The sequence below is a fragment of the Camelus dromedarius genome, chromosome 15 (assembly GCF_036321535.1).
Source record: "Camelus dromedarius isolate mCamDro1 chromosome 15, mCamDro1.pat, whole genome shotgun sequence".
Classification (NCBI taxonomy): domain Eukaryota; kingdom Metazoa; phylum Chordata; class Mammalia; order Artiodactyla; family Camelidae; genus Camelus; species Camelus dromedarius.
In genome coordinates this window covers 711,959-726,517 of record NC_087450.1, presented here as the reverse complement: position 1 = coordinate 726,517, position 14,559 = coordinate 711,959, and the positions used below count along the sequence as shown (strand labels likewise).

Genomic DNA, 14,559 nt, shown 5'->3' with positions numbered 1-14,559 from the left:
GCGGCCCTGTGACAGAAGTAGGTAGTATTATTATGATCCCAGGTTTACAGGTTCAGACAAAGAATAAATAACCTGCCCAAGGTCACAAAGCAGCGCAGCTGGAGGAAGCTGGGTCTGTCAACTCCAAGGCTTGCCTCTCAATTACTACATCACATACACAGAACTACAAGTATACTTCTTAGGCAAAGCTAGGGAAAAGTGGCCAATGAGGAAAGAAAACAGCAAAACAAAACAAAATAGAAACTCCAATGTAGTCAAAAACCATTGGTCTGCCCCTCTCCTATAGCGGCTGCTGTGGAATCTCCCCACCTGAGTACACTGACTACCCCATGCCCAGCACAACTTCAGTGGTTTAAAAAATCCAGATGCTGAAAAGCAGGAACTAGAGTCAAGCATCTAATCAACATTTCAAAGAGCGGTAGATAACAAGTGGTAATGCCCTAGGGCCACAGCCTGAAGAAGAAACGATGGCTGTGACCTCAGACTAAGGCTGACCTCAGACCTTCCCAAGCCCTGCTCCCAGTGTCTGCCTCTTCCCTCCCTCCTATGCCCTGCGTGTCTCTCCCCACCTCTGCACCTCCTCTCTCCCACTAAATGGCCTTCACAAACACTCTGAAAATTTTTGTTTCCTGCTCTAAATTTCTCATCTAGTAAGTTAAATTTGTAATATTTCTCTAATGAAAAGAAGTCTACCTGTAGACAAGTAGAAAAATGTTCTCTGAATGTTGCAGCATCAGTCCAAACGGCACATTATCAAATTCACACAGTAGTCACTAAAGAGACCACCAATCAAACAAATTAAAACTGACATCCCACATATTTATTTATGTAGCCTTCTGGTGTTACACACATAGTAAGTACACAGGAGGACATTAAACCCACTAGATAGACTCTGCTCTTCTCCCATTAGTCCAGTAACACATCCATGACTGCAAAGTTCTGAAAATCTCTAAAATGGAAAGATTTTTAACTCCAGAAGCATGATTGCAATCGTTGCCAACAAACAAAAATATTTAAAATATTGAATTTGCTTAAAAAACTAGAATATTCATTAAATTAACTACTTAGAGATGCACTAATACATAAGCTAATTTAATTTCTGCATTTACACCAAAATCTAAAGCAAATGTGCCTTAAAAGCAGTCAGAGAGTAAGCCAGAAAGAGAAAGAAAAATACCATATGAGATCTCTCATATGTGGAATCTTAAAAAAAAACAAACAAACAAAGCATAAATACAGAACAGAAATATACTCATAGACATAGAATACAAAATTGTGGTTGCCAAAGGGGTGGGGGGTGGGAAGGGATAGATGGGATTTCAAAATTGTAGAATAGATAAACAAGATTATACTGTATAGCACAGGGAAATATATACAAGATCTTATGGTAGCTCACAAAGTGTGACAATGAACGTATATATGTTCATGTATAACTGAAAAAGTGTGCCCTACACTGGAATTTGACACAACATTGTAAAATGATTATAAATCAATAAAAAATGAAAAATGTTAAAAAAAAAAAAGCAGTCAGAGAATGAAGACAAGACTTGGCAAGATAAAAAGTACTAAGAAATATATCTCAAACATTTCTTTCTGCCTTTGGATTTTTTTCACACATTTATCTTAAACATAGAATTCTATTAAATAAACAGACTATGAAAGCAAATTCATATTGCTCTCAAAATAGAAATACTTCCCAAATACAAAAAAAAAAAAATCAAGAAGCATTTATTTCTTGAATTGGTCAGCTGAACACTGATTATGCCAAACCTAATGAAGGAAAGGAAAATTATTTCTGAAAACGGATCCTGTATGTAATAAATATTAAGCATGAAAAGGGAATGTCCACCCCACCTTCACATCATTTTAGGAAAAGGAGAAAATCAAAATTCAGTTACAACAAAAAATCACCTGAATAAAATTCCATCAATCATAGTTTGCAATGTAATGATACAAATTAATCTTATTAAACTTCTTCATTTTTTTTAAGCTTTTCATTTCCAAGCATTAAACCAAAGGATGTTAAAAAAACTTGATAACCCAATTACATCCTGGTATTTCCAAATGGACAATTTAAGCCAAAGTCACTTTCAGAGCTAATCAATGAATTCATCAAAAAGCATCCTTTCTGATCTAAGCATACTGAGGTCTTTGGAGATGAATGGAAACTCTAGTTATGTTCAAATCAGTCTTTCTTTTCTGTAAATAATAAGCACAGTAGTTCTGTCATTTCTCTACTTTTTAAGATTTTTAAATAATATGTTAATGAATCACACACTAGTACAGATGCTTTTGAAAACACTGTAGAATTACTTCAGTTTTATTTGTCAAACTCCAGGGCTGAGTTTAAGTGTTGGGCAACATAAAGCCTGACTTTAGCCTTCTGTCTGCGTCACACTGTAAAAGACCTTTAACTCACATTAATAGTGTGGGGCCACGCTGTCCTATGCGAGGCGCTGGGAGAGCTCTGCAGGTGCTTTATGTTATCTCATTTAGTCCTAACAGCCCTGGGAAGGACATGGTTTTTCCATCCACATGTCATGAGGCCCATAGTAAAAAAGGATAAGTAACTCATTCCAGGCAACATAGCTAAAAATGACAGTGCCTTACTAATGAATCTTCTGCCTCCACAGTGTGAATATAAGTTATGAGGGAAATGAGAAGAGAACTAGCAACACGGTGCTGGCTCCAGGTATGCATAGTGCTTCCAACCACGAGATTGTTGCAAATTACCCACTACTACTAGTGAGGCAAGTCCTTCTCAGACATAGAGGATGTCATGCAAAGGTCTATTACTAGACCCTTAACTGACATTTTAGCATGACATTTTAAAAGTCTCATAAGATACATACATTCTTCCAAAAACAAACCAGCAATGTGTCTTGATACTTTACATTTGGCCCAAAATATTGATGCATTCAACATATTTTCCTAGGGTGATCTGCTCAGAGGAAAGCCTAAGTGACAGAAAAATATTCTGCATCATTAATATTCCCTAAGTTCATAGCTGTCATGCAGAAAGGAGCATCCAGCATGACTCAGGCTCCCACAGACACAAGCTCAGCACGTGCTGCCTCCTGCCTGAAGCACCCAGGTCTCCAGTAGCCAAACTTCAGCTGGAAAAAAAGGTGACAGAAGCTACACAGCAAAGCAACAGACACTTTATGCTATCTGACTGATCTGCCAGCTGTCCTTTAGGTGATGGGGGAAAAGCAAAATATAAGATACTCAAGCAGTAAGGACTCTTGTGCATTTGTATTATTTTTCAAAAGCCTGCATTGCAGGATAGCACAACACAAACATAGGATCTTGTATTTACTTATATCAACTTACAATTTTAGAGAAATCAATTGTTACTCAAAACTTTTTAAGGGAATATTTTAGAAAAACTGTTATACATTGGTTTTTCTCTCAGGATCCAGATCAAGGACAGATGTTCCCTCAAATAATTCATAAATTCTGAAGGTAGAGTAGGAGGACATTTTAAATATATTTGTGGGTAAAAGTATAATTATTAGAAAATATATATCCCATAGTGTTCAGGAAATGTCATGTTGATTTAGGAAATACACTCTAAACACATGTGAAAGGGAGCATGAGAAAGTGCCCAGGAGGGGTCAGGAGAAAGCAGGGAAAACCTACAACTACATGAAGGCATAAGACGGGCTGGGTTTCTACTTAGTGGGAAAAAGTCTCAAAGGAGAAAGGTTTAGAAGCAAGAGTTCATTATTTGAAAACAACTTTACTCATCTGTTTGTAATGAAAATTCAACTACACTAAAAAGAAAAAAATAAACCAAGCTCCACTCTTTTCCTTGGTCCACTTAAAGTGTCAACAATATGGAACATTTCTATTTGGGATATTTGCAGATATGAGAGGAACACCTTGTGTCTTTTAAATTGCCACCCATCCTTAAGCCTGAGAATGACAAATTACCTAAAAAGGCAAAAAAAAAAAAAGACATTTTCAAAAAGAGCAAGGAAAGAATCACCTCCTAATGAATAGGAAAGTAACTTTACAGTGATCTTCTTTATAAAAGGTATACTAAAAATGTCAGTTTATATAAAACTGGTACCTTTCTTAAAGGAAGAGGAATTGAAGTATCTATTATATGTGTAGAAATAGTATCTAAAGTAAAAGCAGGCTTAACCCTAACTAAAAAGTGTCACTATTGGAAGAGTAATCCTTTCTCCTGACAGAAACTGGGGAACCCAAAGATAAGTAAGATTTATGAAACCAGGCAAAAATATACCATATCTAATGCAGCTATTCGTTGACATATGAAACAAGTGCTGTGGTGCTAGCTATGATGTAAAATTGACCAAAGTGAATTATCCTTTCTAAACAACACTTGTGAGATAGAGTCACTTAGGAAATAATTGGCCCCGCGCTGCCTTCACCCCAGGCTGCGGCAGCGCTCTAACGCGCACGCGCACACGCAGTGCGGGGTCGCCTAGGAAACAGCAGCCGCTGGTAGCAGGACCGGACGGCGGAGCGGGACTCGGGACTCCGCACGCCGCGCCGGGCGCTGCAGGAGGTCAAGGCTCTATGACGCATAAGTATCAAACCTCAGTGTTCTTACAGTTTGACGAATACTTCCATCTGGTTCAAACAGACCATAAGCACTTCTAATTTCACATCTAAAGTAAGTGCTTTACAACTTATTTTCAGAATCTTTCAAAATTATACCCAGAATTTTATTCAGATACTCCAAAAACTCTTCTGGCCATGATGCACAGCCATTATATCACTATGTGGTACCTTTTATATTATGGTATCTTTGAACAAGAAATGCAAGTGTCCCTACATTTTGGCTGCATCCCTTCATAGATGGCATTGCCCCTGCTCCTCAGTCCATGGTTTTCATTACTATGGAGGCAAAATTAACTTGAACAGTAGACTCTGTGCAGAATCATTTTAAGACAGCCCCCTAGGAACACATCTCACTTAGAAAACAGGCCGCCTGAAATAGCCAATCTCAGCTTTGCAGTAGAGGGATGCTCAGACTGCATGCAGGTAGACTTGGCAGTTGTCTACATCAGGGGTCCATAAACTATGAGCCAAACCCATACTACCTCCAGTTTTTATGCATAAGGTTTTATTAGAACACAGTCACCTTCATTCACCTACAGAATGTCTGTGGCTGCATTTGCACTACAAGAGCAGAAATGAATCATTGTGACAGGACCATGTGGTCCACAAAATCTAAAATATTTACTAACTGGTCCTTCACCAAAAAGAAACAAAAAACAAAAACAAAAACAAAAAAAAAACAGTTTGCCAACCCCTCCTCTACACAACGAGATGTCAGAGGCAGCACAAGACTTCTCCAAGTACCATCTCCAATGTACAAGCATTGGGCTGCTGCTAGCCTAGGCATGGGCTGCTAGCTCATCTGGTGTCAAACACACAAACACAAATGCACACTCTTAAGTCTTTTTAATCATCTCATATCAATCCCAAAGTTGCCTGGGCAAAGCACATGACGTTACCATTTCCAACTATCAGAGTCCCACCCTTCCCACTGCCTTTACTAGTAAATTATGTTAACCCAAAAAGACTGCCCTTTAAAGTTCATCAAACCATGATTTCACTTGCATAAAAATGTTGTGGAAGATAGCGGATGAGGAAGGAATTTGCCCATATGGCATCTGCTCCAGAACCACCTTAGATCTAACTCCCCATCTAAATTGATCTACCCTGGATGTTTTCCCATTGGAACAGTCACTCCTAAGAAGAGGCTAAAGAAGCTACAAAGGAATTGGTGAATTCAAACTAAGGAACACAAGAGTGTGGCTATATAGAGTCCCTACATCACAATCCTCAATCCTTGTTGGCATCAACAGTAAATTCCACACTTCACAATGAAAATTTTTAAATTGTTTTAAATTTTTAAAAAATCAGTCTTCCAGCATCTTATGCTTCAAAAATGTCAGGGTTTTTTAAGTGTCAAGTTGGTTTTATTTGTTAGTTTTTTAATAAAAAGATTTTTTAAAGGCATTTTCAGCAATGCTGTGCCAGCAAAGGGCTGTCCCGTCCACTGTGTGGGACACAAAGACACACACCACCTACCAGCAGGAGAAGCAGCCTTCTTTGCCAGCTATTTTAGCCCCGCTTCATCATGTTGGGGACAAAACTCAGTATGATAATGAAAGGCACATTTTAAAAACATGAATTTGGTAAAACAGATCTGTCCTTTATGTATAAGTTCCTTAACAGTGAAATCCTACATATTCTTCTGAACTTAACCTCAAGAGACATACCCTACAAAAAGCTTGCCAGTAGTTTCAAAAATAAGCATGTGTCCTGAGACTGGCTGTTCCTCCCTTTTCCACTTCAAGTTTTACTCACTTTAAAAACATCTATTTTAAGGAGAGTCTCATCCATCTCTGTTCTTACTGTACCTTTGCTAACTTCAACAGATTCTCCTCTCCCAAGTAAAAATACCCATTTGTCAGCTCTTTGCTCTCCATCAGCACTCTTGAGAAACTTTAATACTTTGATAATGACTCCCAATTCTACATTTTCAGCATATTGCTCATAATTTTACTGTCTTGAGATTTCATCGGTATCCAACTTCAACTCGAAAATTTAATGTCCAAAACAAAGTCCACTGCCCCATTTCTGAATTACTTTGTATCAGAAACCACTAGCACCATGCTAATATATTGGGAGCACCTTTTTCACTCCTCCATCTGTATCGCTTTTCAGTGACCATGGTATAAAAATGTTGGCTCCCTATAAAAACAAAATCCTAATCCAGGTATAATGCCTTGGTTTAAAATACAATTTCTCCTCTATGGTTTAAAACTACCATCTCAGGAATATTGTTCTCAACTGATTCTTTGAGCTGTAAACACATACCCACACAAGAACAAACAGACCATAAGCTACTCAACAACTTCCCTGTGATTTCCCATCAACCAACTTCCTAATTACCTTTGTTCCCCACATCCTCCAGTTCCAAAAGTCTTAACACTTCATCTCCACCTGCTCTTTTCTTCCACTGGCTCAGACACTCCAATATGTTCTGTGTAGTCCAATATCAACATTTCCCCAATGAAAAATGTACAAACACACTTACATCTATAATGTACCAGTCACTTTCTGGCATATAGTGGTCACAGATTAAAAACTGGTCCATTTCCCTTTCCCTACAGTTTTGTGCAATCTGTGTATCATTGTCTCTGCCATTCATAAGTAAAAGCTTCTCAAAGGCAGGGATCCCCAATTACTTTGTTGTTTCTTTGCTCCTAAATAAATATGCAATAAAACACTGACATGAATTTTAGCCAATCTATAGTAAAAGCAATAAAAGTCTTAAATTTAGTAAGCAACTCTGATGGAGTAGAATTTACACTCAAACTATTTTGTTGGTTTGTCCTCCCTTCCTCCCTCCCAAAAGCAGCCTATGCAGGACTAGATTTCTCTTCCTATCTTTGTGAAACATGGGATGCATGACTTCCTCATGGTCACAAAATAACTGATAAAGCAACAGTTGTCTTTGATCTCACATCTAATATTACAACCATTACACAATAATTTAATGTCAGTGTCTATTTAAAATAGACAGAATTTAAGGTTCATAACAAAGGCATAACAAGAACAAGGCATATAAATAAGGATAAAACAGCTGCAGAAGTTCCAGAGGAGGGCAAAGTGATTGTAAAACAGACAAAAAGAGTCAGGAAAGATGATGGTAAAGAGGAACAGTGAAAATCTATAAAACCAAGAAAAGATGAACTCCAGCTCGTTCTAGCATTTCTCAAAACACACGCTCAGGATCTGTCCTGGAACTTTAAATAGACAGGTTTGGGATAAATAAATGAATTGCTAATAAAAATGAGGGCTAATAAACTTGTAGAATTTGTCACTTCAGAAGAAAAATGTACAGGCTAAAAAGTGTTTGAGAAAGTTTTAAATAAGTTTGATCAAGGTCCTGAATGGAAAATTTAACACAGATGACCCAGGCTTACATTCACTCCACAGAGCCTCTCTCAGCAGTGGCTTCAGGACTAAGCCCACACAGCTGTCCGGGGGCCTGTGATCCTCAGTAGGGTACTGTCTGCGTTGTTATGTAAAATTCCACCTATGCCTAACCCTTAAAGTCTGCGTAAATATACAAAATATTCATTATCTTCCTGCACCTTAATTTGGCACTCTGAGAGGATACTTAAAATACAAATCAAAGATTCTATAGACTTCTCCTTTAAAGTAACAAAGGGGGATAAAAAATCATCCTCATTTGATAGAGAAGACAACTGAAATAAGTCACAAGTCATTCCACCAATTAAAAAATGCTGTCAATTAGGACGTATGTTACCCAGGGGAAAAAAAATTGGCTAAGGAAAAATGAAATAGCTTTTTAATAAACTGGTTAAAGTACTAAATGCTCTCCCCCAAATCAGTTATGATTCCTAAGAACCCCAAGTTTCCTGAGTAACTGATCTCTGTTACCACGTCCTGCTGATACGCAGGAATTGCACCCAGGAAATGGGAAGATAAAAAGCGCCTGTGCCGAAATGAAAACTCTCAAGGAAGAATGCAGAAAAGAAAATAAATTTTACTTTCAGGGCCTCACAGAGTCAGAGGCTTCCATTTGGGAACTCAAATAAGAGTTGCCCAGAAACAAAACCTACAGTGCTGTTTCCCACCCGATGTACCAGGAAAAGCTACATACACAGAGATGTCCTCTGTGCGCACATATGCTCTGGCTTCCTTAGTTTCCTTTTACCAATTAATGGCCAGAAACATGCAAGTATTCACTCTGCAGAAAGACAGAACTCCACAAAAAGAAACCTGCAAGCTTGCGTATCACACACAGAGAGAACTAAAATGTTACAAAACACGGGACTGCCTGATACCTTCTGCCCACAGTGAGGACTCAGGTACCCCGCTCATTTATATGCTCCCAACACTCCAGGAAAACATCGGCAAAACACCGCAGGATGCACAGGCACCCTCGCCCTCCCCATCCCTCAACTCCCCTTCCCAGAGCCACTCACACATTACAGAAGAGCCAGAGCTCTGTAGGTGGGCTGGTTCCCTTCCTCCTCGGGATGGAGGCGGCAGCTGCGGCAGGGCCCGCGCCTTACTAAGGAAGAAGCGGGGCTGGTGCTGCTAAGCGGGGCAGCCACCCAGGTCTTTTCAACAGCGACAGAGCAGAAGAGGCAGCGGCCCCACTTCCCTCCTCTTCTCTTTCTGGCCCTCTTCAGGCTGGGTATTCTGCCGGTCCTGGTCCACTTGTCCCTGGACAGTCAGATTTGGGGTGCTCTGTATTTTGATTTTAATAAAGTTCCCTCTGGGCGAAGGCTGCAGTCGGCCCTCCAGGTCCCCCCAAACCCGCCGCCCTCGGGGCTGGGGTGGGGGGTGGGGCCCTAAAACGTCCTCCCGGAGTCCTGCCGAGGAGCCAGGGTCCAGTGACTGGTTGAGGGAGAAGACCCCCAAGGGGGCAGAAGGGAGGGCGAGAGAAGGAAAGGATGGCGGTGCCGGTCCTGCTGATCCCGCTGCCCGGGCCACTACTTCATATTGGGGTCCCCGCCCACACCCCTGGCTGGGGGGTGGTGGCCGAACTTGGGGTCCCGGCTCATATACTCAGGGTGGAGATGCTATAGACGCAGAAGGGTGGCGGAGATGGCACTGAGGTGGGGGATCCAGCCAGCTCCGCTAGGCGCCACCACGGCTTCCGGCTCCCACAGGTGTCGCTGAGGCTGGGACCCCCTCCCTCCACCTTGGGAGTCCCTTGCCCCACGCCCCAGGATGAGACAGAAGCTCCAGCCGCGTCTCAGCCCCCTCTCACTGCGGAGCCGCTGACCAGCCCCGCCCGAGGTAGCCGCCTCCCGGCCCCCCGGCCGCCGGCTCGGGCTCCGGCGTGTGCAGCTGCCGCTGCCGGCGGGGAGGGGAGTGGGGAGACGGGGGGCCGTGGCTCCCGCTGGCCCCAGGTTGGGCGCAGGTCTCGGCTGGGCCAGCGCACAGGGGCTGTGTCCCTCGGGTGCTCCCTCGCTCTCATGCTGGCGGTGGTGGCAGCAGCTCCAGAATCTCAGCTCGCAGTCTTGCTCACTCAGTGCCTGGGTCTGGCCTCACTTCAGAGAGAGGGGAGGAAGGAAAGCGGTGCAGACTGATGACACTTATAAGGACACTAATCCCATTCTGGAGGGCTCCATCTTCACGACCTCGTCTAATCCTAATCACCTTCCGAAGGCCTCACCTCTTAGTACATCTGAGCATCTCATAGGGAGGAAAAGGAAGTGGGGTGGAGGGGCAGCATAGAATTTCAGCGTGTGAACATTCAGTCCATAACGCCCTTAAAGATGTTTTTCTTAAGAAGCCCATCTACCCCAGAGATGAAATGCCAGTGTTATAGACCATAGACATTTCTACCATAGTTTTTGTTTTAAATAGCAATTTAAAACAAATTTGGTATGCAAATATTGGTAACATGTAGAGTTTTCTTTTTGGCTTCTTAAAGTTTAAAACTTCTAGCTATGTAATTCCAGGATCATTTTTAATAAATGAATTTGTGATCTCTAGATGACTGGATTTTAATTTCTTACATTATCATTGCAAAACACATCATATTAGTGACATTTTAAGCTCTTTTTTTAGACCCATATGTAAGAATGATGATTAATTTCCCTTTTACAACCACAAATTATTTTTATTTAGTTTAAAACAATCTGAAACTTACAGAAAACTGCAACTAGAATATAAAGAACTTTTTGTTTTAATCTTGAACGCCCATTTGGGATTGAGTTACCAACCTGACTGTAGTTCCCTGAGGCAGCTCCAACCCTAGCTCCCTTTCTCAGAGGTGGGAGGTGTGGAGACGTGGACTTTACCTGGCCCGATCTGCACAATAACTCCTCCCCCACCCCACAACCCCCATCATTTGCATTTCTGTTGTTCTGGGTGGGGGCAGTTAAGGTCTTGGTCCCAAATTCTGGGCCAAAGGCAGAACTCATGCAAACTGTCCCCTGCCCCAGAAAGTGCAGTTTCTCAAGTCTGTGGGAGGAAAAAGGCACACCCGCAGCAGAGCAGGGACAGCAGAGGGGAGTGACCCCAAATTTAAAGCCCTGAGGAGCGGGTCAGAGGACAGTCTTGGCCCTGCTGTCCCGAGCACGAAGCGAGCATCCAGGCCTCACCTACATTTGCCTCTGAATTTCGTGCTTTCCCAGAATGTCTAAGGGGTGGACTTCAGCCCCCAGGCTGTCACATGACCCACTATGGTCACGTGATTCACGGACACCGGGGACAGAGGTTAGTGTCTTTTCACCTCTCTGAGCACAGGTTGGAGTGGCCGTGGTTTCCCAGGACAACCTGGCGGGTAGGAGCAGTCGCCGCTGCCCTGGTGGAGGCTCCGTGGCCTTCTCCTCTGTGCTCCTGGGAGTAGTGCAGTGACAACAAGGTCACCAGAGCCAAAGCAGGAGTGACAGGTGTGGTGGGCCCACCCATGGCTTCCTGGGAAGTGCAGGTTAGCTCCCCTAAACCTTGTATTTCCTCACTTCTCATCTCTCCCTAACCTTCTCCTCTAATGTACTTTCAGCTTTCTGCTTTACAAGGGGAAGCCTGGGGGAAAAAAGTAACTTATTGGATGATTTCCAATTTGCACTTTCCACGTGTAAAGCTCAGTGTGGGCTTTGTGAGAGAAACGCAAACCTGTGAGAAAGAACTCTGTTGTTAGGATAAGGGACTGTGATCCACCATCTAGTGGACAAGAAATTGAAAATACACAAGCAGGTTTTCCTTTTCCCTTGTCTAGAAAAACAAGTGTCCCAGAAGCGCACAGCCTAGGCCTTTGCTCCAGCCTTCGGCAGTGAGTAACCAAAAGCTATGACTGGAGCCCAGACTAGGTCTTTACCTCCTGGATGCGCTTCCTGGTCCTTCTGCTGCAGCTCGCTAAGGGTTCATAATACTCCCAGTCGTGGGTTTCCGTGAAGAATTCTTGGGAGAGGATCTTCCAGCCACAGGTGTCCAGGTCGTGGCCCAAGTAGACCTGAAGTTGACGATGTTAGGTAGTTAGATAGAAATGAGCACTGGGCAGGGGGAGAGGAAGGGGGAAGGAACAATCCAGGAAATAACAGTATGTATGCATTCAGGATAAGGGACTCCAGAAATTTTTGCTTTCTCTAAATGAGGGCCAGCAAAAGAAGCCACTTAAAATCAAAATGCTGCAGCTGCATATAAGAGAAGGACCTGGTGTAACTTGAATCAATGCTCATTGTAACGTAATTAACATTACAGTCTGAGCCCCCTCCCATTGGTTTCTCTACATGCTTCATGGGTAAAAACCTGCCCAAAAGGGGATGGGCAGGCCAGAGCACAAGGAACCTGAGCTGTCAATCAACCAGAGCAAAAGGAACTTGAGTTGTCAATCAGTTTGTTAACTCAAAGAACCTGAGCCATCAATCAATCAATCACACACACACACACACACACACACACGCCCACACGCCCACACACACGCCCACACACACACACACACACACACACGCCCACACACACACGCCCACACACACACACACACCACCCCCCCAAGACAGGATATAAGACAGAAAAACAAAGGAGCAGCGCCATTTTTCCTCTCTTGGATTGGCCAGCTCCCAATTCTTGGGAAAGTACTATTTTTTTACTACCTTTTTATTTTACTAATAAAAACCTGACTTATATCACACTTTCTTTCTCTCGTTAAAAATTCTTTCTTTGAGGGATGATTAAGAAACGAGGTAATTCTTATTTCCCTTTTCCCAGTAACAGTAACAGTGGCGATCTCCTGCTCAGTCACCTCCGGGACGCCCCCAAACAGCACTGTCCACATGCCCAAGATCTCCTCCGGGAATATCAGCAAGCACGGCTCCAGCTGCTAGTTCACAGGGCTTGGCTGCTGGTGCACTGAGCGCAGATCCTGGAAGAAGCGCCCGAACCAGCTTCACGCCTTGGTGGAGACTCCAGCTCCACAGCGGGCGTCCGCTGCTCCGTGACCGAGAGTCCCAGGTATGCCGGATCCGCCTCATCCTCCCTCACCATTTCTAGCACCTCAATCTAGGTGACCATTCTGCAGGCGCTCACTATCCGCACTGAGGACACCTGGGCCTCCATAGGCGCCAAGGGGGCTGCCACAGAGGCACATCTCTACCTGCAGCTGTGCTCAGGATCGGGCTGGACTTGGCCCACACTGGGATCCAGAGAGGGCTTCCCACCACATTTCCAGACAAACTTCAGGGCAGCAGGTCCCCTCGAAGGCTGCACATGCTCCATGGAAAGCCACCCTCCGTCCAGGACGGGAGCTTCTGGGGCCCAGGGCTTCTGCCCTGAGTCACTGAGGCAGTGGCCCCAGGCCAACCCCTGCCTGCTGGGCTGCACAGCCTGCAGGTCCTGTTGGACATGGGTGTGCCAGGCTTGGAGCCCCATCCCGCACCCACCTGACCGCTGGTGCCGCTCCTCTGCCTCTGGGCCATCCGGTTTTAGCAGGTTATGGCAAACTTGCCCTCAATCTCATTCCAGGAGATGATGAAGATGAACTTGTGCTTCTTCCTCTTGTAGAACACATGCAGCCGCCAGGCCATCCAGTCCAACTGGAGTCTCTCCTTGAGCGCCAAAAACATGGTGGCTCCAGGGCCAGGCCCCGGGGAAAGGGTCACCAGCCCTGCCCGCCAACGGACTCAGCCGCTGGCTGTGCCGTGCCCAACAGCAGCCCCCGCCCCCAACCGCTCACCCTCGCCAGGCGCCTTCGGCCATCCTAAAACCCTAGGGGTCCCTCCCTGCTTGCTCGCCCGCCTCTCTGCCTTCCTACCGCCCCGCTCCTTTGTGGCGCAGCTCGCGGGAAAGAGAACACGCCCCCAGGAGCATGTATTTCACACGGTCACGTGCGAGGGGTATCTGTTAACAAGCCCCGAGCTGCCGCAGCGCCTGGCGCCTGCCCTAGCCACCCCCTGGGGCGAGGCTGCGGTGCTGCACCTGCCGGGCTCCGGAGGTGAGGCGCGGTTCCGTGGGGCCAGGCAGGTGGTCGGGAACCGTGTGTGTGTCTCCACCGCTAGTACCATGGCAGATCTCCTCGCCCCCCTCCTCCTCTTCCCGGCAGCCAGGAGCTGGCTTGACGGAGGGTCGCGTCTCCTAAACTTTGTGCCTCAGTATTGTCACAATGTCGCCAGTCGGCTGCTGACTTAGGCTCCACTAGGACGTAAACACGGACACGTGCCGCACTCCGGTGCCGCGGTAGCGGCGGCAGCGCGCACAGCCGCCCGCGCCCGTTGGCCCCGCCCACAGCACCCCCGCCTCGCCCCGCCCACTGGCTGCTGCGAGCCCCTCCCTTCTTCCTTCCGCGGAGCCGCCTGCGGGCTGGAGCCGCCGATTGGCCGGCGGTGAGAGTGGCAGGTGCGCCCTGCGGTAAAGGTGGCCTCCGAACCCAGGAAAAGAGGAACAAAGACAGAGGGACTGAGAAGTTTTGAACTCCATTTATTCAAAGGGACCCTCAAGTGTAAGTTTTCCTCCATTCACCCGGAGGGATAACTTCTAAATACAGAAAGTACTCCGTATTATATGAACTATGTGCTTTATTTTATT

At 44.9% G+C, this 14,559-nt stretch overlaps 1 protein-coding gene across 8 annotated transcripts in view; it reads right to left on the bottom strand.

Moving 5' to 3' along the window:
- The window catches only part of LOC135323016 (uncharacterized), a 92,912-nt gene extending 78,656 nt beyond the window's left edge, over window positions 1-14,256 (bottom strand). For 3 of the 8 annotated variants that reach the window (XR_010384080.1, XM_064494262.1, XM_064494264.1), the window contains exons 1-2: window positions 13,419-13,701; window positions 11,858-11,992 (exon numbers count right to left, since the gene is read on the bottom strand). Coding sequence is in view for 5 of the 8 variants with exons in the window: in XM_064494262.1 (XP_064350332.1) it covers window positions 11,858-11,992; window positions 13,419-13,454 (171 nt within the window). In the remaining 3 variants the exon portion in view is untranslated. The other 5 variants (XR_010384081.1, XM_064494265.1, XR_010384082.1 and 2 more) reach the window with 4 other exon arrangements.
- Between the last annotated feature and the right edge of the window lie 303 nt (window positions 14,257-14,559).